The sequence below is a fragment of the Amphiura filiformis genome, unplaced genomic scaffold (genome assembly GCF_039555335.1).
Source record: "Amphiura filiformis unplaced genomic scaffold, Afil_fr2py scaffold_183, whole genome shotgun sequence".
Classification (NCBI taxonomy): Eukaryota; Metazoa; Echinodermata; class Ophiuroidea; order Amphilepidida; family Amphiuridae; genus Amphiura; species Amphiura filiformis.
This window is the reverse complement of record NW_027305647.1, coordinates 14,832-37,330: the sequence shown is the minus strand read 5'-3', so window position 1 is coordinate 37,330 and position 22,499 is coordinate 14,832. Positions and strand designations below refer to the sequence as shown.

At 37.6% G+C, this 22,499-nt stretch overlaps 2 protein-coding genes across 3 annotated transcripts; one reads left to right on the top strand and one right to left on the bottom strand.

The window, feature by feature from the left end:
• Positions 1 to 3,370: 3,370 nt before the first annotated feature.
• On the bottom strand, positions 3,371 to 15,516 carry LOC140145251 (epoxide hydrolase 1-like). 2 transcript variants are annotated; one of them, XM_072167019.1, is made up of 9 exons: positions 15,325 to 15,516; positions 12,834 to 12,999; positions 11,824 to 11,999; positions 11,243 to 11,411; positions 9,874 to 9,988; positions 9,484 to 9,613; positions 8,143 to 8,339; positions 6,076 to 6,304; positions 3,371 to 5,405 (listed from the first exon to the last, which is right to left on the bottom strand). In XM_072167019.1, the coding sequence occupies exons 1-9, from the start codon at positions 15,336 to 15,338 to the stop codon at positions 5,192 to 5,194; spliced, it is 1,410 nt and encodes a 469-aa protein (XP_072023120.1). In that variant the 5' UTR covers positions 15,339 to 15,516; the 3' UTR covers positions 3,371 to 5,191. The 2 variants fall into 2 exon arrangements, with proteins under 2 accessions (XP_072023120.1, XP_072023121.1); XM_072167020.1 differs by lacking the exon at positions 15,325 to 15,516 and adding an exon at positions 13,977 to 14,266.
• On the top strand, positions 14,319 to 20,605 carry LOC140145252 (uncharacterized). The gene is made up of 3 exons (XM_072167021.1): positions 14,319 to 14,500; positions 16,256 to 16,382; positions 18,017 to 20,605. Exons 2-3 carry the CDS (start codon positions 16,258 to 16,260, stop codon positions 19,278 to 19,280), a joined length of 1,389 nt encoding a protein of 462 aa, XP_072023122.1. The 5' UTR covers positions 14,319 to 14,500; positions 16,256 to 16,257; the 3' UTR covers positions 19,281 to 20,605.
• Positions 20,606 to 22,499: the final 1,894 nt, after the last annotated feature.

Below are 22,499 nucleotides of genomic sequence, written 5' to 3'. Positions count from 1 at the left end.
CGCTCACATATATAAAAGTTGTACGCATGCGTGTGAACAAATACGAGGGTGGTTTTGATAATGAAAATGCGGAAACAATTTTTTGTTGAGTACCGAGGTGGCAATGAATGGCTATTTCCACTAAATATATTATACGTTCATGATTTTTTATTGTAACCCACCACTTGAACATGATTTAGCAAAAGAAAACAAAGACTAGAGCTATTTAATGATTCTATAGAAATAGGTAGAAGATTATTATCCTCTTCAGCAATAGGATTATTGATTCGTTTAAACGCTATCAAATGATAACTTGTCGCGCCGAATTGAGATACGACCTTCACGCACATTTTACACTGTATCTCAGAATACAATTTGCCGAGTTCACGGCTCATTCGTCGTGTACGCTGACATTTTATTTATAAAGCATTCCTAAGAGTACACAGCCGTATGTGCCACAATTCCCCCTTGGCTTGCCAAACAAAGTCCCCCTTATTGTACAAACCATAAACAACTAAGATCAGTTTACGTTTAGTTGTATAATCACTTCCAGTCATGACGTGTGACAACTTGACTTGAGCTAAAATTAAAATTACTTGGAAAATTAATTAACTCTATTTGAATATACATGTATATTCAATGACCTGATGTTTATTATACGCCCACTGGTATATCACTATGCACTATAATAGACGAATCCAATTTCACGCATTCCTACACCTCAATGGCCGGCAAAGCTGGGTCCCCGTCGGCTCCATCTCACCTAAAAATGTGAAATGATGCGGCCTTGGAGGGTTCTATCACCCGTGTTACACGTAGACAAAAGAATGATGACAGTTTACAACACAAAAGAATCTAACATCGAATTTATTTTAAGGTAATACACTATTTTAAAGTGTTGCGATTTGGTAGTTCACAACATCTTGCGAATGGTAATGAGCTTTGGCAAAAATTACATTGCTCATTTCCTTGCGAGCGTGTAGAAGAATTCAAATATCACATAAATAATTTTGTAGGTCCTGTGGTTCTTGAGTTATGTTGTAAAGAGGGCTGAAACAACAACACTTTTGTAAAATGTACATAACTCATTAACAACAACAAATTAAGCAAGTTTTCAAATTATATAGTTTGTAGAATGAACTTTTGCAAAACATCAATGTGTTATTTGCCAATAATTTATTGATCTAGAGACTGAAAATCGATTTTTATGGTTGCTTCGACCAACAACACCTCGTCTACCCTTAAGCGGCTTTAATCCACCCAATTGGGCAGTCACAACACCCGTTTGGTGCTGCGGGGACCCAATATAATGGCCGACCAAATCCTGACCATGACTTGGCTCGTTGGATTCGTCTATAGTGTAAAGGAGACTATCCATATGTACCCCACTCCCGAGATATGTACGTGTGTGCAGTATATTCAAATCCTGATAAAACTTACCTGGTCACCTTCAGTTTGCAGTTGCAAAGGCCAACAGCAACTTCCCGGAACTATATTGAACAAGATGTATACTATTAAGCTTATTAAGGTTTTTATAGGCCTACACGTAGGTTTATGTGAATGACAGTGATTGACCTAAGCTTTGCTGTAACTTTATGCAGTTGTATGTACAGCGACACAGTTTGCCTGGACAGTTCGAAGGTTGTATACTTACAGTTATCAGCTGAGTTATACAAGTTTCCAGACAGGAACGGACAATCCAGCTACCCATGCAAACACAAAATAGAGAGATTGCGATTTCCAAACACCGTGGCGCGTGATCGGACGGAAGTCGATCTATTCAAAACCACATTCATGTATCGAATTTTAGCTAGTTTTGAAGATTTTGAACGTGCGAAATTAACATAGATACATCGTTAATTTATGCACAGAATTTGTCAATTTCCTATTATGTTTCAAGTCAAGGAAAATGAACATAAAAGGAACGTCTAACTATTATCATGATCCTTTTTGTTTGTAAGAAATAGCCTAATTATAATAAAGCTACAGCGATGTGTAAAAATTTGACTTAATTCAAACACGAGGTTAATACGTAGATTTTCCATTGAAATATGTGTGATACTTGCCGTATAAAAATGACATTGCGATTTCACATTTTGGACTCCAATGTCGCATAAAACGCACGGGCCACGTGATGATATGCTAATTTTTACCGCATGTTGAGGTTCATGCAACGCGCCTATAATTGTCACCACAAAAAGTACGATTTTTAAAGTCATGAAAAAAAAAAAATTATATGCATGTATAAGTGGTCCTTAATTTATAAAAAAATATTAGGTTTTTTGTAATAATAATATTCGGGAAGCACTGACAATTTTAAGGAGCATGTTCCCGCGGACATGTTAATCATGTTAATCATGTTCCAAAATCAAATGAACCCATCAAAAATGAGACCTTTGCGGTAGTCACCGGGTAGACACCGGGAAAATTCACATGCAAATTAGCTGGTGACTACCCGATAATTTTTTGGGAAATCATAGTGGATACCTTTCAGGTAATAGGTACCGGATGACCAGCCGATGACTTTTTGGGGAAAGAGCGGATAACTACCCGATAACTTTTCGGGGACCTAGCGGATAACTTTTGGTGACGATATACCTGGTGACCTCTTTGGAGACTTCCTGTTGACCTTTTGGGGAATGCAGAAATACATTCATGAGTATGCACACATTTATTATGCAATTTAGGATAATCATTTCACATTTTACATGGATTCAATTGGACTGGACTCGGCTTCGAGTCCGAGTCGTTTTGTGTCCGAGTCCGAGCCAAGTCCGAGTCCAACAAAAATTGGATTCGAGTCTGGACTCGAACGATACATGACTGTTGTACATTTTACAATCAGAAAAATGATAAGAAAAACTGGACTGGTAGATTGTTTAAATTTATAATTGTATGAAGAATAGTCGGGTAACGTGTCTACCAATCATTTCAAGGAATATTTTCTATTAACTAGCTTGGGAAAACTCAAACAGCAGGCTGAGTGGCATTCCAAGTTCTGCACTGCACTCCATCAGGACTCTTCCAGGGATCTCATCAGGACCAGTAGCTTAATCTGGTTGCAGATTCTTGAGAAGTTTCCAAACATCTTTGACATTGAAGGCTATCTTTTCCATTGAGCACGTTGCTGAATGCTGGTCTTCAGGAGCAGCTTCTTCTGCACTGCATGGCCAGCTGACATTTAGTGGCAAAGGTCTGGCAAAACTGTTCAGCTTTTGTTATTGCTTTTTTAGGCCATTACACCATTACATCATTACACCATGTATTTTGTGTTGTGATTGTTGTTTTTGTTTGGTTTGAGTGTGTTTTTGTGTCCCCTGTTTTGTCTTGTTTGTGTTGGGGGGGGTCGGGGGGGTCGGGGGGGTTTGTCTCCTTCCTGATATTAGATATTTCACTTCTTTTTTTACAACTACTGTGTACAATTACATGTTGTTTTCTTATGAATAATGAATCCTTCATGTTTTTGTTGTTTATTATGTCGTGCAATTATTGGGTTGATCTGTTTCTGTCATTTCCCCGCTCTTTGGCTGCCCGTGCTTCTTGCCTTGTGCATTCTCTTTCTACTGGACACAGATCATCTCCATGGATTTTATTTCTAAATAACTTCCATGATGTGTGATTTGATTATATGAACAGTAGTTGATTAAGAGCAGGGGGCTGGTGGTTATTATCTTTGTACCAGAGATGTAAGTTTTCGGGAAGTCTCCTGGGTTTGTTTTGGCTTGGTTCTTTCTCGGGCATTTTCATGCTTTTCACAGGAGTTTTTTCGTGGCTTATATCTTTGTAGTGTGCCTTTCCCCCCACCAGTCCCAAGTTCGGGGAATAAAAAAAAAAAGTTCAGCTTTTGTAGACTTGTCGCCCATCCTTCTGCACTGGTTCAGAACAGTGTTCCACCACTTCCTGACTAGACTGTGGTCTGAAGTACCTATTTTGCATATACTGTGCAGGTGGCATCAACATCAGTGAGGACCAAGTCAAGAATCTGGTATTCCCGGGTTGGTTCTTGACAAATTGTGTTAGACCAAGAGCATTACACATCTCTAGTGCGCGACGTCCAACAGCATTTATTGTACAGCTGCCAAGCCATTCCTTGTTGTGAACATTGAAATCGCCAACAAAAACTACTGATGATATCACTGTTACCACTAAATGGTCTACAGACTGCTGCAAAGAGTTTTTTCTATGACATCATTGTTTCTGAGAACCACATCAGCTTCATGTCCTCTTGATCAACAGCACTGTCATGATACATGGCGATACCCTCCAGGCAATAGATGGCGATTCCTCCTTTGTTGAATGTAGGTTTGTCTCTACGACAGCTGAGGGAGTATTCTGGTATAGTTATGCAGTCAGGACCATCATTCTCAGCAGCATCCACGAAGATTCCACGATGTCAATAATGGATGGCTTTAGTTTATGGCACATTGGACAGATCCCCGATGTTTGTACGTAGTCCTCTGATTTTATTTTCTAGTAAAGTGAGGTCCGTTTCACGTCGTCGTTGGACAGGCATGGGTCGTTTCCGTCTTGATCCGTCCATTCGAGGCTTCTTTAACTTACTTGTATAATTGTAGCGAGAGAAGTTGAAGAGGGGGATGCTGACCCCTAACCCAAGATACAGACCTAAGCGGTGCGATGGGGGTGTGTACTTTACATGACCTAAACGGAAAGCATCCTGATATTCAGAACAGTCAGTTCGGACATCCAGACGGCAGACTATAACTCTATGTGGGCAATTGTAATAGACCTTACATTATTATTATAAATTATATTCCGTGTATACTCTTAATCATCTGAAAATTTGTTTAAATTATGAGTTAACTCATTCTAGTCAACAATGGCTATTCAAACTTGAATTCAATTGACCTTTCGGTAAATCTCATAATTCCTTGCGGTTAGACACGAGATGCCATCATTTGACGTCACGCCGACTTGCATGTGCAGTAAAGATATTCGCTAAACGATGTGCGCATCGGCGTGACGTCAAATTACGACATCTGGGGTCCAACCGCAAGGAATTATGGGTATTACCGAAAGGTCAATTGTCGACGTTGTGACCATACACCATCAGCTCGAGTTCGCCAAAACACAATTCCCAGAAATCTACGCGACCACAAAATATCGCAATGTGCCTGCTCGGATTTCATATTTCGTACTAATAGATTGACAGATTGACAGAGGTTAATGGTTCGTATATTTTCCTAGACTACTATTACTGATGAAGTGTCTCTACTTTTCTAACAAATAGTCTAATGTCTTCAGCCAATAGTTGAGGTTCCTCGAGAGCCGCAAAATGTCCTCCTCTCGGCATGCTGGTGTACTGGAGTAAATTGACGTACTTGTATCGGACCCACTTCTCAGGTTTTCTGAAAATGGAAACCTCATTGGGAAAGTCAGCAACCCCCGACGGCACCTTGATTAGGCATCTGAAATGACAAATTATTTGTGTCAAGACGCAGTGTCGTTTTCACACTATAACAAAATAAACCATCGCATCCAACATCATGATCATGTCTTTCAATAAGTTAGTCACTGATTATCGGACTCAGACCCAAGATTGAAAATGGTAGTGACCAATACATGATAGACTGGACCAAGTAAACTTGAGTTTAAAATAGTTTACATTTAAAAATCAGATATGTACCCTATATTTATAAATTCAAATTTATAAATTGGCCACAGGGACATGGGCGCAGCCATTATACAACATCCTATCATTGGGCGATTTTGTCACTTGTTCTGTCAAAGTAATTTTAGATAAGTGTTATCAAAAGCAAATAAAAAATATCGAAAGCTGTGAATTTTATGTTTTTTATTTGGCAACACACCAATCTTAGAGCGGCAACTTGCTGAGGTCAAGCTGTCTGGCTGTTGAAAATGACATTTCTGGTATATGTATGGGCATTTATAAATTCGAATTTTATAAAAAGAGTGTATATTACCAGATAACTGAAATAAATATGAACGGCATGCACATTTCTTTAAAATAAAACTTGAATGCCCCAATCATTTGATATTTGAGAGTATAAGTTCTTCAGTCTCCTGATTGGTTTTAAAATATCACCAAAGTTTAAAATTACTATAATTTTATCTTACTTGTTAATATCGCCAAATAACAGTGGCACATTTTCCTTATAAAACCTCATTGCTGAGGCCATATTCCCATTCATCCAGTATACCATGATGTTATTGAGTGGATCATCCATCTGCCATCCATCATTTAGTCCTCCATCTTCTAAGTCACGCCAAGCCATATTGGTCGCGGAAGAAAATTTCTCTAAAATATATGCTGCTAAACCAACAGGTGAATCCGTTAGAGAATGGCCTGGGTGGTAAAAAAATAAATTAATACGTATTATTTATAACTCATCGTGAGCGATGAATCGCCGAAACTATGAACTGGCCATAATATAAATTTGTTTATAGGAATACAACCTTAGGCCTGCCCAAATGAGAGTCCCCAACCCAGGAACCGTCTTTGAACTTGGCCCATCCTGCTGGATCAACGCACCAGTTAGATCGTGGTCATCGTATTTTGAGCAATCTTCTATTAAAAGCAGTACTCTATATCCAGGTCTCATCAATCTAGAGGAACTTTAACTATCGCTGGCCAAATACGTGTGATTGGCTGCTTGGGCTTGGCTAAAGTAAATCTTGGCTGTGATTGGCTAAGCACTCCTTGCTCCTACCATGAAGGATGCTTGGTCCTACCATGAAGGATGCTTGCTCCTACCTTGAAGGATGGTTGGTCCAAGCGTGAAGACTGCTTGGTCCAAGTGTGAAGGCACATCCTTCATGGTAGCGTCAAGCACTACGCTGAAGCGTGTGATTGGCTGCTTGGGCTTGGCTGAAGTAAATTTTGAATGTGATTGGCTAAGCACTCCTTGCTCCTACCTTGAAGGATACTTGGTCCTACCATGAATGATGCTTGCTCCTACCATGAAGGCTTCATGCTTGGACCAAGGGATTTGTCGTAAGACAATGCGAGATACAATTAATTTCTGAGAGGACCATAAAAAGAATGATGCAAGCCGAAGAAATTGTGATTTTGATTCCTTTATAAGGCGCTCGGGCAAACTGACACAAAAATGACAGCAACCGCTGTTTTAGAATTTCCTGGCCCAGCTGCTGAGAATCTTCCTTAAACCTGAAATGCTAAGAATTTAATTGGTTCCATTTTTTCTCTGACCCCAGTTGTTTCCACGAGGGGTCGAAGGTCACATGGGGAAAACTTAAACATTGTTCCATCATATTGTAATGTATCTTAAATGTTCCTCTCATCACAGGGAAGAAAAAGGTCAATTGTCATATTTTTCTACGTGCTTAGTTCAGGAATTAAAGGTTCGAATAGGTCAAAAGTCAAAAATTTAAAACATACACAGGTCAAAAAAATTGTCCGATTTCATCAAAACTGGTCTCATATTACTCCCCTTAACATAAGAAATCTCAAACATAATAGTATACTTTTAAATCACAATTTAAGTGCATTTTTGTATTTACATGTCCACCTTCAGAGTTTATGCAGGCAAAGTCCAATAGAAATGTGTCCAAGCATAACATTTCATCAGATTCTGAGGTTAGAAATTTCTCAAATAAATTATTTTCTTATTTGGTTTGCCGAGAGGAGTAATTTAAGACTTTGACAATTTGGCTTCTGTGCATAAGGTTTTTGACATTTGACCTTATTTACTCTATAACTCCTTAACTAAGCATCATAGTGCAAAATGACAATCGACTTTTTTATTCCTTGAGGTACTAGTATATTACAGCATCATAGAACAATATATCATTGCGTTCGGTCACAATATAGTTCATTAGGCCTATGTAAAAAAGAGGCCGCTTTAAATGTTGAACTGGAAATGCCCTGTCCAACCAACTAGTAACGTTACAAAATAAACTGCTCGATGTTGTCTTTGATCACAGTAGGGTGAGTGAATTATCGTCATCTTCTATATTTGGAAGAGCGGTGAGAACCATATCTTAGTATATCGTTGGGGCACTTCCTACAATGTACGATTTAGAAACTCCGTCAACACTTTGCAGTGTAAATCTAATTTGAGTACACTTTAAGCAACACGTTTCTTTCATTCCAACTCCTTTTGCTTAATTCCATCTTAAAATGAAAAAAAATCACTAATCATACCAATATAATTGACAAGTCACCTATTGTGTCTGGTTTAGTAGCTTGTATATGAAAATAGCCACTCTCCATTAGGACGTCAAAAAACAACGGTGTCACGGGCCACACTTTGTGATGGTCTTCGGCCGGTAGAATCAGTGACGGGAAGTAGCTTCCTATAATTAGTTGTAGTAGTGGTGGGTCTACGGAGACCAAGTTAATGTGTAACCCTTTGACATGTCTGAAAATGCAAACCATTGTGATTCAATCATAGACCGGAATTGGTGTAAAAGCTAGTGCCCAAAAAATATTCCTTTCACAATAACGTTTTAAGCTTTTTCACAAAGACGTCAATTAATTATTTTTAAGTACCCATCATCAGATCATGATAGCGCCGTCGCTCTTATGGCCGGGGTGCAATTTTATTATATAATTAATGACATCTATTTCAAGGACATTTCTGGTATATGTATGGTACATTTTTCAAAATATTTTCATTTTTTCCGGAAAATAGTCCAAATTGTAGCCACACTTTTTGACATTTAATAAAACTGTGGGGGAGGGTGTAAGCGCAATTTGTGTTCAATATACCCAAACAGTTTGACTTTTGGTATTTAGATATTTCTTGAAAAATCGATATAGTGATGAGTCCAGTTTCAGGTTCTTAGCGGAACTTAACTACCCAAATCAAAACTGAATACATCCCCGAACGGTTCCTGAATTTCTTTCTTGAGCGGAATTATTTGTGTCCGGAAATAAAAAGTTACCTAGATCTGATACTTGTTTATCTTGACACGAAAACAGAGTTTCTGATTTACTCATTTCAGGGGTCAGTTACAGCATTTAATAATTGGGAATGTTTGGTTCAGCAGTGACGGACCTCTGAATGTCACTTTAAAACACAGTGGTGCATTGGGGTGCATTGGGGCGACAAAAATAATTAGAAGGGTGGAAGGATCCAACCTAGTCACCTCACTAAAATGATCATATGAATCATTCTAAAACTGGTTTTAAAATGATCGCAATGGTGTTAAATATAGCTTCAAAACTTTTATATACGGCATAAACTTAATAACAGCAGATTGTTTTAATAGAGGTTGGATTGAACAATTTTGTCTAATACGTAACAAATTTTGGCCCAAATATAGAGTGATTATCGATTTCCCTCAAGTCACTGGGCAAATGGGGAGGGGCAAAGTCCAAGTTGTTTGGATATTGAAAGCTTCTTTTTAAAAAAAAATCAAAATGCAATCTATTTTCAAAGATCGCATGCATGTTAAGAACCACTAACAATACATAACTTCATACACGTACATTTTGCTTACATTTTGTTTGAGGATCAAAGTTCCCTTAGATCAATAAATTGAAAGACCAGAAACACTTACTCAGGTAGAAGCAATCCCATAATAGACGTAATGAATGATCCCCAATCGCCTCCTTGGACATAATATCTATCATGTCCTAATCGTGACATTAGCTTGCCGAAGATACGGGCGACGACGTGAGCATTCATTCCTAGAAATTTTTTTAACATAAAATCAAATGGATAGTGGCTGTCAATGTGTACATTTGAATGTTTGAGATACCTTTAACATTCAGTGCTCCTGGATCATAGCTTGTTTGTGAACTTCTAAGTGGTGTATTCATTCGAAATGTGGTGCTATAGGTGTTTTCTTACAATGGATCAGATCTGATATTGAAGAGTACCATTTGAATCTCAAAAAGCTTTGCTACTAACACACATTCACGATATACATTTACGACAATCCCAATACCTGATTTGTGAGACGCTTCGGAGTACCCAAATCCAGGTATCGATGGGCAAATAACTTCAAATATATCTTCCGCGGTGCCTCCATTGTTTAAAGGGTCGGTTAATAACGGAATTATCTGGCATAAAGGAGAGTTCAAATAATCAATTATACAATCATCTTGAAAGAGGAAAAGAAATAGATTTGAAAGAAAGTCCTCTTATTAAATTATAGACTAATTTTGCGGATTTTGAAAAATAATAAAAAACAACATCAAAAACATCAACAACTAAACATTTAACCAAATGACATTTACATTGTAACGTTGTGGCTAAAAGAAAACATGAAATTGTCGTCATTTAATTTCAATCCGACCTCGAGAAGAGGACAAAGAGACAAAGGAAGCGTTATGGACTCGCAATGTAGGGGGCAACACCATGAATAGTGTTGAGGCACGTTCTTTCTAAGTCTTTGATCCTCTAATCAACCCCAACGCTGGAGACAGGAGTACCACTTTCGGGAAAATCAAAACATCCGGTTAAGGCTCCCGCTCCAAGCAGATGGATCAATAACATCGTCAACACTTTCAGAAAGCCAGAAGGTTTAAGGCGAAACTGTCGGCAGAAAAACGACAGTTTTTCATTTCGTTTTGACAAATGCACTCATAATAGCTACCACCGTGCACTGTGTACGTGAGACACTAGCGGCGGACTGCACCAATCAGCGATATAGAATAAAAACTAGATTAACTAAAGGACCAATCACAGGACGAGGTAGCTGGAGGAATGGCGACCATTCTGCTAATTAGGAGATTGTTGTTTATGTCCGTGACGTCATTTTTTGCCAAAATTTTTTGTGCCGAAAAATGACGAACAATTTCAGTTTTCTTTCCATTACTGTTATATTGTGAAACACCATATAGCTGTGGAGTTAGTCCAATATGTTAGGAAAATATTCAAACTGATGACCCCATGTTGACACTGGCTAAATAAGCTGTATTTTCACTCGTAAGGGTGACAGTCACTGTTACAATTTCGTCATTTTATTTTTCACAGACGAAATAAGAAGATTTGAACTTTTTAGGTCATATATAGTAGATCTGTTTACCAGTCGTTTTGATTTTCGTAACAACAGTTCGCCCTTTGAAAAGTGAACTTCGACGTACGTGGTGCGAAACTTTCTTGCCACCACTTGCCAAGTTTTCTTACGGTGCTTCCCGATTCTTTTTATCGTATGGTTGATCAGTGCATGAGCGGTAATGACACACGGCACCAGGGCATTCGCTTAACTGCCTTGGCACCAATAGGAAGAGAAAGAAAATACTTATGTTACGCTACACTTCTCTTACGTCGATACAGCATTTTCACCGATTTAATGTCACTGATCAGCTTACCTTGTAAAATTCATAGAATGACCCAGGCCAACCATGACTAATAAGCAGAGGTTTGGATTTCTGTCCTGGTTTCAATGTCGGTTTCACATGTACAAAATGTATATCAAGTCCTTCTATGTTAGTACGGTAATGGTTGTACTTGTTGAAATACTTCTCTTGAGCTTTGAAGCTGAAAAGAAATATATATGAAGGGTATAGCAAACCATAGATTGAGCAAACACAACAAAACTCAACTTAACGGGCATATGAAACATGTTACTTGTGAGGGTCGATTATCAATAGAATATCCATTCATGCGAGGAGTCTCGGGTTCGAATCCCACCCGGAGCAAACAACTTCTTTCTTTCTTTTATCTCTTTATTCCTTCCTTCTTTCCCTTCCCGTCGCGAAAAAGCCCTGTGGGGATTAGGGTTAGGAGACAAAATGGGAATATTTTTAAAGTTTGGAAATATCAGTTAGTATTTTCCCCTTTTTTATTTCCTCAAACTTCCAATTGTTCATAATGTGTTTGGCAAGATTGTAAATTTGAGGCAATAAAAAATTGCAATTATTTTGGGGATTGAAAAACATATCTCACTTACTCATATTTGTTCAACCAATACTTGACAACAGTTTGCATGTATTCCGGTCTGACGCCATAGTGAAACTTCGTTCCTTCAAGTCCTTCAAAATGTCTGGTATTACGTAGTCTCGTCTTCAGATCATTGATGGTGTCGTTGCTGATGCTGATGGAGAATTTTCGAATCGATTCATCTTCCTATATGTGAATAAACACCACAACATAATACAGTGTAATAAATTATTAAACTTTACACATAAACACTGGCATGCATTTCTTTTCGATATGGTGGGGGCGGAGTTTCGTGCAAAATCCGTCAAGCAAAATCATAGGTGCGCCTTTTGCTCTCAAAATAACCTTCCATTGATAAATGCGCAATTTGCAATTTTAAATTTAAAAATGATTAGATATGACATTAAACTGGAAACACTGCGCGAGAAGCGCGTTAAAATTTCAAAAGCCAAACTCGTCAAATATTATAAGGTTGTCAAATATTATAAGGTTAATTTGGATAAAAACACATGCATTTGCGTGGCATTTGGGGGATGGTTTTATGAACCAGATGCCCCTTGTCGAACATTGACCTCCCGAATATTGTAACCATTAGACCGAGAGGTCTTTGTTCCGAAGGGTCAATAATCTTTCCCCGAATGAACTGATAGAAAAGCGTGTTTAGACAAACGACTCTTCGGAATCGAAATATTTCGGAATATATAGGAATTGAAATTCCCTCCTCATTGGGTACTGTAATACATGAAAATAGATGTCCCAATCAACTGAAAGTTTTGGAATAATCTTTGTAACACAGACCTACCCGAAAAGAAGGATACTAAAATTAAAAAAAATCCCCTTTAACTTATATACTTTTATGTGTTGTGATAACTGCCTTGACGAATCACTCTTTTACAACAAGATATACGGGTATCCCTGGTAACTTACATTACTAATAACCTAAACTGAGGCTATCAGGTACCTATCCACCCGAGCCTAAATATAAGATCGCCCCGAAACACCACCTAGAATTCTACTCACCTTAGACGCCTTCTCTCGTCCCCCTCTCCCCCACCAACCATCACCCAAGGGTGGTGGGGTAGGCGGCTCTGAGAATATGCCAGATAAATATAAACCTGCAACCACTGCCAGGACTGAAATAATAAGCGGCCATCTCCAACCCATGATAAACGACTGGTAAATACGTCTAAATAATTAAAGATGAATTGTTTTCTCATAGATACTATATCACATTCACAGCAAAAACAGTTTTTCGACGGAGCTCTTTCTAATGCTCTCAAGTTCCCAATGAGTGATTCGTTTCATAGATAGTACCCCAACTCGGGGAGGTTTTGCAAATTTGGTTTTTTGGCAGAACACTGTAATTTGGGAGGAAATCGTATATTAAGGTTTTAAGTGATTTCACAGAGAGATACAGTGTTTTGCTACAAAACTATTTATTCTTTAAGAACAGCTATCTATGAGATACATAAGCACCGATATAAGCATTTTACTAATTACAATAATGTGACATTATAGTACATTTAATGGAAAATAGGTGAAAATTAAATGTCTAGATAATCAAAAGTAAATTATAGTGTTAAAAAGCCAGACCTTGTATCAGTTACAGTGTTTTGGAAAAAAGTACCCAAATTTAAATTTTTTTGGCAAACACTGTAACTCGACATATTTGCTTACTCGAAATAATCATATAATATGACCCTATAATTAATTTGTAGAAAAATACAAAAGTACCCCACATATTAATATTTTACTTGCAAGTAACTATTTAATAAAATACAAAAACATGCATCCATTGAACTTTAAAGATACATTTCTCAAAATAATTTTTTTAAAGTTATGCTTAGGATCTAATTAAATTGTTTGAATGCTAAATATTTAACTTTCTAAACACTTATCTGTCCCCAATTTCTAAACACTGTTTTGCCAGTGTATAGTCGTGTTCACACAGTCGGATATAAGTGTGTTATTACCGGTAATAAGCGACTTATAACCGGTATTAGTGACTTATTACCGGTATTAAGTGACTTAAATCCGACTGTGTGGACACGACTAATATGTCCCGGGAATCACTCACGCGGATTATATCCCCCTGAGATCATACGTGTATAAGCTGATACCCTTTGCATATTATAATGTAAGGTATTTAAACCAAAAACTCACCTGGTCACCTAAACTTTGCAGTTGCAACAGGCAACTTGCCGGAACTACATATATATTAAACAAGCTGTGTTACTATTTAGGCTTATTTTTAGTATATAGTTTTATACTCGTCGGCCTATGTGAATTCTTCAACGGCAGTGATTGACCTTCGCTGTAAGCTTACACAGTTGTATGTACACAGTTCGAAGGTTATATTTATTAAAGCTACTGCTGCATGCTGTCATATCAAAGCATGTCGACCGTGCACTACTAAGCACGAACTTGGTGAGTAATATACGACCGACATAAGAATAATAAATTATAGTCAGCAGGGCTAGGGTTATCGTCTAGATGTTCAGTGTGCATAATATGCGACGGGCTGGTAAAGCTGCTGCAGTGTACATTCACTACAGACCGATTTTGAGAAAATCTGGTGCGTCAAATGTCATCATTTCGCGATGTTATCTATCACTCTGTAGTCATCTTCATCCACGCCTGTATTGCTGAAGAGAATTATACATGATGAGGACAAACCGGAATATATAGTAAGCTTTAAAGTAGCATATTGTTATTTTATTATTATCAATCACGATTTAGTGATATTAATATTTACAGCGTATTTTGGTAACATTATTATTTATATATTATTATTAAAATTATATTATTACTACATGTAGTATATTATTATCATTATCATTATTATCATTATCAGTATTATTATTATTATTATTATCATTATTATTATTATTATTATTATTATTATTATTATTATCATTATCATTATCATTATTATTATTATTATTATTATTATTATTATTATTATTATTATTATTATTATTATCCAAATTCTAATATTTACACGACTGTAGTAACATACCCCGGTAAGGGGTGGTGCAATAATTATGTGTAGTACCCCGGGGTGAATTATAGGGGGGCAAAGATTTTTGGCAGGCCAAAAGGGGGGGGGGCAAGCATTTTTGGCAGGTCAAAGGGGGATCAAGCGATTTTGGCAGGTCGAAAGGGGGGGGCAAGCAATTTTTGGCAAGATATTTTGGGCACCATATTTAAGGCGTAGGAAAACGTTAGGAACACGTTCAAATATGCAAAATTTCCTGCTCGCTACGCTCGCACTGTATGATAAGACAATTTAAGGTTTTCAATTCGGGTTCCCCAAAATCTTGCATGTGTAAGGGGGCGGGGCAAAGATTTTTTTGCACATCAAAAGGGGGGGGCAAAGGTTTTTGGCACGTCGAAAGGGGGGGCAAAGATTTTTGGCACGGCCAGAGGGGGGGGCAAGCGATTTTTGGCAGTCCATTTTGAGAATTCACCCCCGGGGGTACACATAATTATTGCACCACCCCTAACATACCTCGTAAAAATCATCGGGCTCTGATGTGGTGTAGATGTGTCAAAACCATCGCCATGTATACAGTATTAGCTGATCTGTATCCGGTGGTAATGAATGGAATTAGATAAAAGTAACGGTCTGGTGTAATCTTACTCAGAACATGCCTGTGTTACAAACGAGATGTAACGTTACACTGTCACGCAGTGCCGCCGACAAGGGGGTTAAGGGGGTGCGTTACCCCCGGGCCCGGGCCCGGGGGCACTCATGTAAAAGTTGTAAGCATCCGTGTGAATTGACTTTCAAAAATTACCCTAAGTTAGGATGTCGAAAATGTGTCAAACCCTAAACGAGGATTTTACTCAAACAATAACACCCTAAGCGAGGAATTTGTCCCTTAACAAGAACAGACATTATAAAAACACCCTAAGCGAGGAATTGGTTTGAAATGTGCCCCTAACCAAGGATAGACATTGTATGTGCCAGTATGAGTGTCATTCATCGGCAAGCTTAAAATTAAAATGACTGCACATGTAAACCAGGCCACATACTCGGAAACCACTCTTTTATCCAGAATAACGTCATAAATATGTCCCCATGGCCGAGCTTCTTCTAGTAAAATGAGTGTTTTGAGACCCTAATCGCGGATCCTCGTTTTGCTTTTCAAAACCACCCTAATTCCGCATTTTCTTTCACTCGGATGCTTACAAGTATTATTCTGAGTGGCCCCCGGGGGCACGGGGTTCTAGGGGGCCCGTAAAAACAAATAAAACACACCTAAATGGGCCCATAAAAACATAGAAAAGAGATATCTCGGGGGGGGGGGGGGCGTTAAAAATGGGGCCCTGACGTTAATTTTACCCCGGGCCCGTAATGGCTCTCGGCGGCACTGCTGGCGCGTCACACTGTGTGGGTGTAGCAGTAACTATTGTTTATTTCATTTGTTTTACTATAGGGATGGATGCGATATTATTGGAATACGAACCATCGCCAGATGAGGGCGCTATCCATAAGCTCGATATCGATACATTGTTGGTTATTTTCAACTGCCTGTCTCTATACCACAAATTGACAGCAGTGAGGTAAGCTTGATATCGAGGTAAGGCGTGCACCGTCAGCTAATATCGCTAATATTGATTTTGAGTTGTTGGCAAACAGTTGCTCAAAATCTTTTTGGTCACTATGCAGCCTTTCCGCCCAAGTCAGAACTGCCGGGGCCTGCATGAGCTGCTTTATGTGAATATGGCAATAGGGTGTCAAGGATATCACCTACCTAGTTAGAAACCTTTGTATACCATAACATTCTTAAAGAGCCGTAATAGGTGACCAGGCCATCCAAGCACCAACATATGGATATATGGTATAATATCTGTCACCAATAGCACCCATCAAATTTGACCTTATTGACCGTTTTTCTATTTTTAAGATTCAAACCTGTTGACAAGTTGTCAAATACCTTATACTAGATCGTAAAACATGTCATTATACAATTATGAACACCTCCCTGGTGTATGTAGCTGGGGCGGTCAATACGGCCCTATAAGTTATTGGGTGGAGTCAAGGATTTATATAGAGTATTGAATATGTAAATCTAACTAAAAATTTGGGGGTATATTGATATACTTGCTTCTTTTAATTGGTTTTATGTTGTAAAGACTTACGAACAATTATTTAGAAACTACAAAAAAAGCTCTGTCTTTAACTTTGAAGGGGTGGGTGCAATATAGTCCTAACCCTCACCCTTTTTACGGTGCACTTGTTACTGGTTTCAAATCAATTGCAGTTAAAGCATATAGATTGGACAACTACTTAATCCATTTTTATAAAAAGTAATCATTATATTGTACTTTTTGCACCAATATAAACTTATTGGCATGATTACAGCTGTGTTATTTTCCCTGTTTTTCGTCAAAAAAGAAATGTGGGTTAGCACTATATATAATTATTATAGCTACCGACTTTAAACCTGGGGTCCTAGATTATCTAAATTGGCCTCAAAAAGAAACTTATAATTTTTCACAAGGTCATATCTTAAAATCCTGTCTATAAAAATGAACAAAATTACACACAGGATTACTTCAATACTCTACTCTAAACACATGTCAGTAACCAAGCAGTTGTCCAACTGACACAACAGCAAAATGTACTGACATGGAACACCTTCCTGGACCACATTCAACCGATGGCGCTATTTATCTTAAATCGTGTTTTCATCTTTACAAGGGGGTAAACACTGGTATAATGGCATTAAAACATCAGAAAAAGAGTAACAAATAGAAGGAAATTTTAAGAAAACTTTTTATCATAAAATGTAAGGAATAACTTAAAAGTTTGGCTAAATTAATTTATATGTCAATAACGCCCTCAATTTGCACACAAACATACAGTTTATAGAATTAAAAAAAATACCACAAAAAGCAGAAAAAGATGAATAAAGTGATAAAGAAATGAAAATTTAATGTTTAGAATGGCTAAAAATATGTCTAGATTACTGTGTGATATCAGTTGGTATTGTGCAGGTCTAGAATTGAACATAAAATAATTTTTTGTTAGAAAATGTGATAAATGACCACATCAAATAACCGTAAGTATTGATGACGACGGGGAAGATATCTTATCAAACACACATTTATTAAGTCATTTAAGTATGGAAATATTTCTTTCTAACTTTAGTCCATATCTGTAATATTGATTTATTTGTGATTATGATTTACAGGGTATGCAAGAAATGGCATCATATAATCAAAAACCACGCCTGGTCTGTCATCGACTTCAGAGACAGAGGTCCAACCAAAATGGTAGCAGAGGTTAATAGACTGCACAGACGGTTTGTATCCAAAACTGACCCAAACATATTTAAGTACGAAGAGTGTGGCAATGAATGGATTTTCCCAATAAACGATACTGATCAGTTAAAGTTCCTGGGCCTTTACGCTGGCGCAGGTTTGCAAGAGATTTATCTAACTGCATTGAGCCGTGAAATCGTGCTCTATTTGCATGAGAACTGCCCTAATATACACACACTTTACCTTAGATTGGATATGAAGGACAAAATACTTCATTTCCCGCCGAAACTGCAACGACTGGAGCTGAAATACTGGCCATCGTCTGAATTGAAAGATTTTGAACGATTTATACCATGGATAGACAGATGTCCTCATCTGCGAAAAATAACCCTTCGTGAATTCCATCTATCTTTGCCATGGATGAAGAAGTTGTCTGAAATAACAGATTTACGTGAGATAGATGTTTTTGGGGAGTTTTATGAGCCCGAGACAGCTGATGAGGATTTGTCTTCAACAATTGGGACTATGACAACGTTGACATGCTTAAAATTAAGCATTCGGTGTCTAAAAACACCTTGTGTTTATATTGATAATCTTTTACGATCCATCGCTCACTGGACCAATCTAAAAGTATTGACGTTGCGAGGCGTGATATTCACAGATGAGGCATTCGATGGTGCGCTACCAGGAATACTCAATCTAGAAACACTTGAATTAGCAGGAACATCCGTGACGTCATTGGTGGTTAATCATATTGGAATTCATCTTAGGAAACTAAAATCATTGACACTGACATCACGCACATACTATTACTGGGCCAAACCGGACGACTCACTGCCACGGTATTCATGTGAAAGTTTACAAGCATTATCATACCATCCCCAGCTTGAATACTTTGAGGTACATCAACCAATCAATACAGAAGAGAAAGTTGAGAGAGAACGTTGGGTTAGGCAGGTATATGACGTATTAGTCACACTTCCTAGGATAAGAAAGGTAAAAATGTTGGGATTCGATATACTTTTTTGTTTTAGGAAAGAAACATATCCAGTCATTAATGATGCGGAAATTGAAATTGTCGATCAGAAGTCATACTACACGTATCTTGACGACATCGACATTGAATCGGAATGGAGAGTAGGACAAGAGGAAAAAAGAAATATATTTTCGAAGATTTTTAACAGATTCTTCTAAACGGATCCATAGTTATAAAACGTTTAATATCCGGTTATTAAAAGATTTTGCTTAACAAAATACAAAACGTAAACTATTAAGAACTAGGCACATTGTTAAAGAGGAAGCGCCGGTAGTATAGAGCAGTTCTTCTGGGGTGAACCAAACCTGCCTGCTTATCAAATGAATCTGACAAGGATATCTCTGAATTTGATAGGTGCTAATTGATGTTTTATTGTTATTGAATCAATTAGCGCCTATCAAATTCACAAATAATATTCCTATCACTGATTAATTTGATAACCAGGCAGATTTGGTTCACCCAGAAGAACTGCTCTGGCGGGGCTTCCTGTTTAATGAACCAAACATCTATAGTATTTAAAATTAACCTCGGCTGCAGACGACAAATTTGAAATTTTCTTCAAAAATTCTTGAGATAGTTCTTGATATTTTGAGCACTATAGATATCTAGTTCATATATAGCGTGTTTAAACTAAAAAGCAAACATGTAAACCGTATGTCTAATATCTAAATCCTTATATTATGTGTTTGTCAATTAGTATTTAGGCAAGTGGATGTGTTCATTTAGCAAATTAGTGTTAATTCGTATACTTTAGCTATGTAAACACTAAACTGCCTTTAAAAGAATCGCAAGTACATATTGCAGTGTTTATATAAGCGTTTAAAACACAATGCACATTACATTATTGTGGAGACTATACCCCTGCATCCCCTATGGCTAAAAAGCTAACAAATACAATGTTTATCCGGGACCATACACACAGCAGGGGTAGGGTCATGTCCCCGAATGGTTGGATATTTTATCAAAAAATGTTTTTTTTGAATCGGCCATTTTCTGATGAGTTGCAGTTAACATGATTTCTATTGGTATGGTTGTAGTGGTAATGATGATGATGATGATGATGTTGATGATGATAATGTTGATGATGTTAATGATTTTAATGATGTTAATGATGTTAATGATGATGATGATGATGATGATGATGATGTTAATGATGATGATGATTATGATGATGATGATGATGATGATGATGATGATGATGTTAATGATGGTGAAGAGGCCTCCATTCAACAAGAAAGGTAATCTGAAGTTGTGGAGTATGATGTGTTTATACACAATACGCTCAGACGTCGTCATCATCATCATCATCATTACCTGATTACTAGCCACACCACCACACCAACAAAAATATATCAGATCAATCGATTTGCTGCAAGTCCTCAGAGAAAATTAATATACAAATATTTTAAATCATGTTTTATTACAGTGTATCTAATTGCAATTACAAACGCAATATTTACCCCAGCACCTTATCGGGGGTAGGACCGACCATCAAAGATGATCATAGGGGGGGGGGGGGGGGGGGAGGGCTGGTGACAGCTATGGCATGATTTAGGGAGTAATATCAATGTGAGGATTTTGCACCGCACTCACATTACCGCCCTCTACAGTCTATTTCTTTTTAAACTTATTTGTTTTACACATGAATGTATAGCATCACACATCATTGCGTTCGGTCACAACAGAGGCCGTTTTAAAAGTTGGACCTACTCAACTAATAACGTTACAAAATAAACTGTTTGATGTTGCCTTTGATCACAGTGGGATGAAACAAGTGATTTATCGCTATCCTAAAAATCTTAAAATGAAGAATCACTAATCATACCAATATAATAATATTGACAAGTCACCTATCGTGTCTGGCTTAGTAGCTTATATATGAAAATAGCCACTCTCCACTAGGAAGTCAAAAAACATTGGTATCACGGGCCAAACCTTGTGATGGTCTTCGGCTGGTAGAAACAGTGACGGAAAGTAGCTACCTATAATTCAGTATCGAAGTTACGTAATGTTACTATGTCAACGGGATCACGCGCTTGAGTTATGAACCACGATCGAAACAATCACCACACAAAGTATATGGCACTTGAAGGCATATCAAAATAGCGTGATCCGGTAACCAAGAGAATTACGTAACCACTTCGATGCTGAATTACTAGAAGTATTGGTGGGTTTAAGAAGACCAGGTTAATGTGTAATCCTTTGACATGTCTTAAAATAAAAACCATTGTGATTCAGTGGGAGGCCGGAATTGGTGTGAAAGCTAGTGAGCATAAATTTGTTCCTTTCACAATAACTATTTAAAAAAAATACATATAGATATTGTGAAAGGAATAATTTATCATGAAAAATTTTCTATTTTTCCCGGAAAATAGCCCAATTTTGTAGCAATTTTTTTAAAAATTTCACAAAATATTTCGGGAAAAGTTGTACTTGTCTATCGTGACACGAAAACGGGGTTCCGATTCATTTCAGGGATCATTTCATAATGCAGTCATGTCTACAGTAGAATTCACCACGACCTTTGCAGGACTTACACCTCATTAAAAGATATTAAACCAAGATAACACTCATTGAAAACAGCTCAACTATGTTAAATCAGATCTTCTCTGGTTAAATCCACACTACACATGTTTTCGTTTTACCTGTGCGGTATTGCAGTGAGCTGGTATTATAGTTTCAGTTGGGTATTAACCGATTATAAAGCAAATGCAAGGTAAGAATACTCTGTGGGCCTTTGTTTACGAACTGAGACAATAGTCTGCATATTGTTAACCAGCATTCTTGAAAATGAGAAACATAATGGTTGTAGACTTAACACGGTTTGGAAATAATTTCTTCATATTTTTTGGTGTTATCTGTCGTTTGCATATCCTTCCTAAAACACCAAAGTGCGAATATTTCCAAACACCTAAATTAGCTAAAAATTTAGGACATGTCACAAAACTAGAATTTTAGAGAGAACTTTAAATATTGGCCGGTTATTTTTCACACAGTGACGTTAACTAGGCAATGTCCTATTGCCTATAACATAGGCTAAAACACCAAAGTGCGAATATTTCCAAACATCTAAATTAGCTAAAAATTTAGGACATGTTACAAAACTATATTTTCTAGAATTTCAGAGAGTACTTTAAATATTGGCTGGTTATTTTTCACACAGTGACGTTAACTAGGCAATGGCCTATCCTTCTAACATACACTATTTGTAGAGGTCACGCGTCAATGGTGAGAGCACTGTGTATTGTGTATAGGACAACGGACAGTAACTGCAGTATGTGCTGCATTAAGTAAACGTTGTATACGTGCAAACATTTGTGAGAGATGTTTGGTTCAGCAGTGACGGACCGCTGAATGTCGCTTAAAAACACATTGGT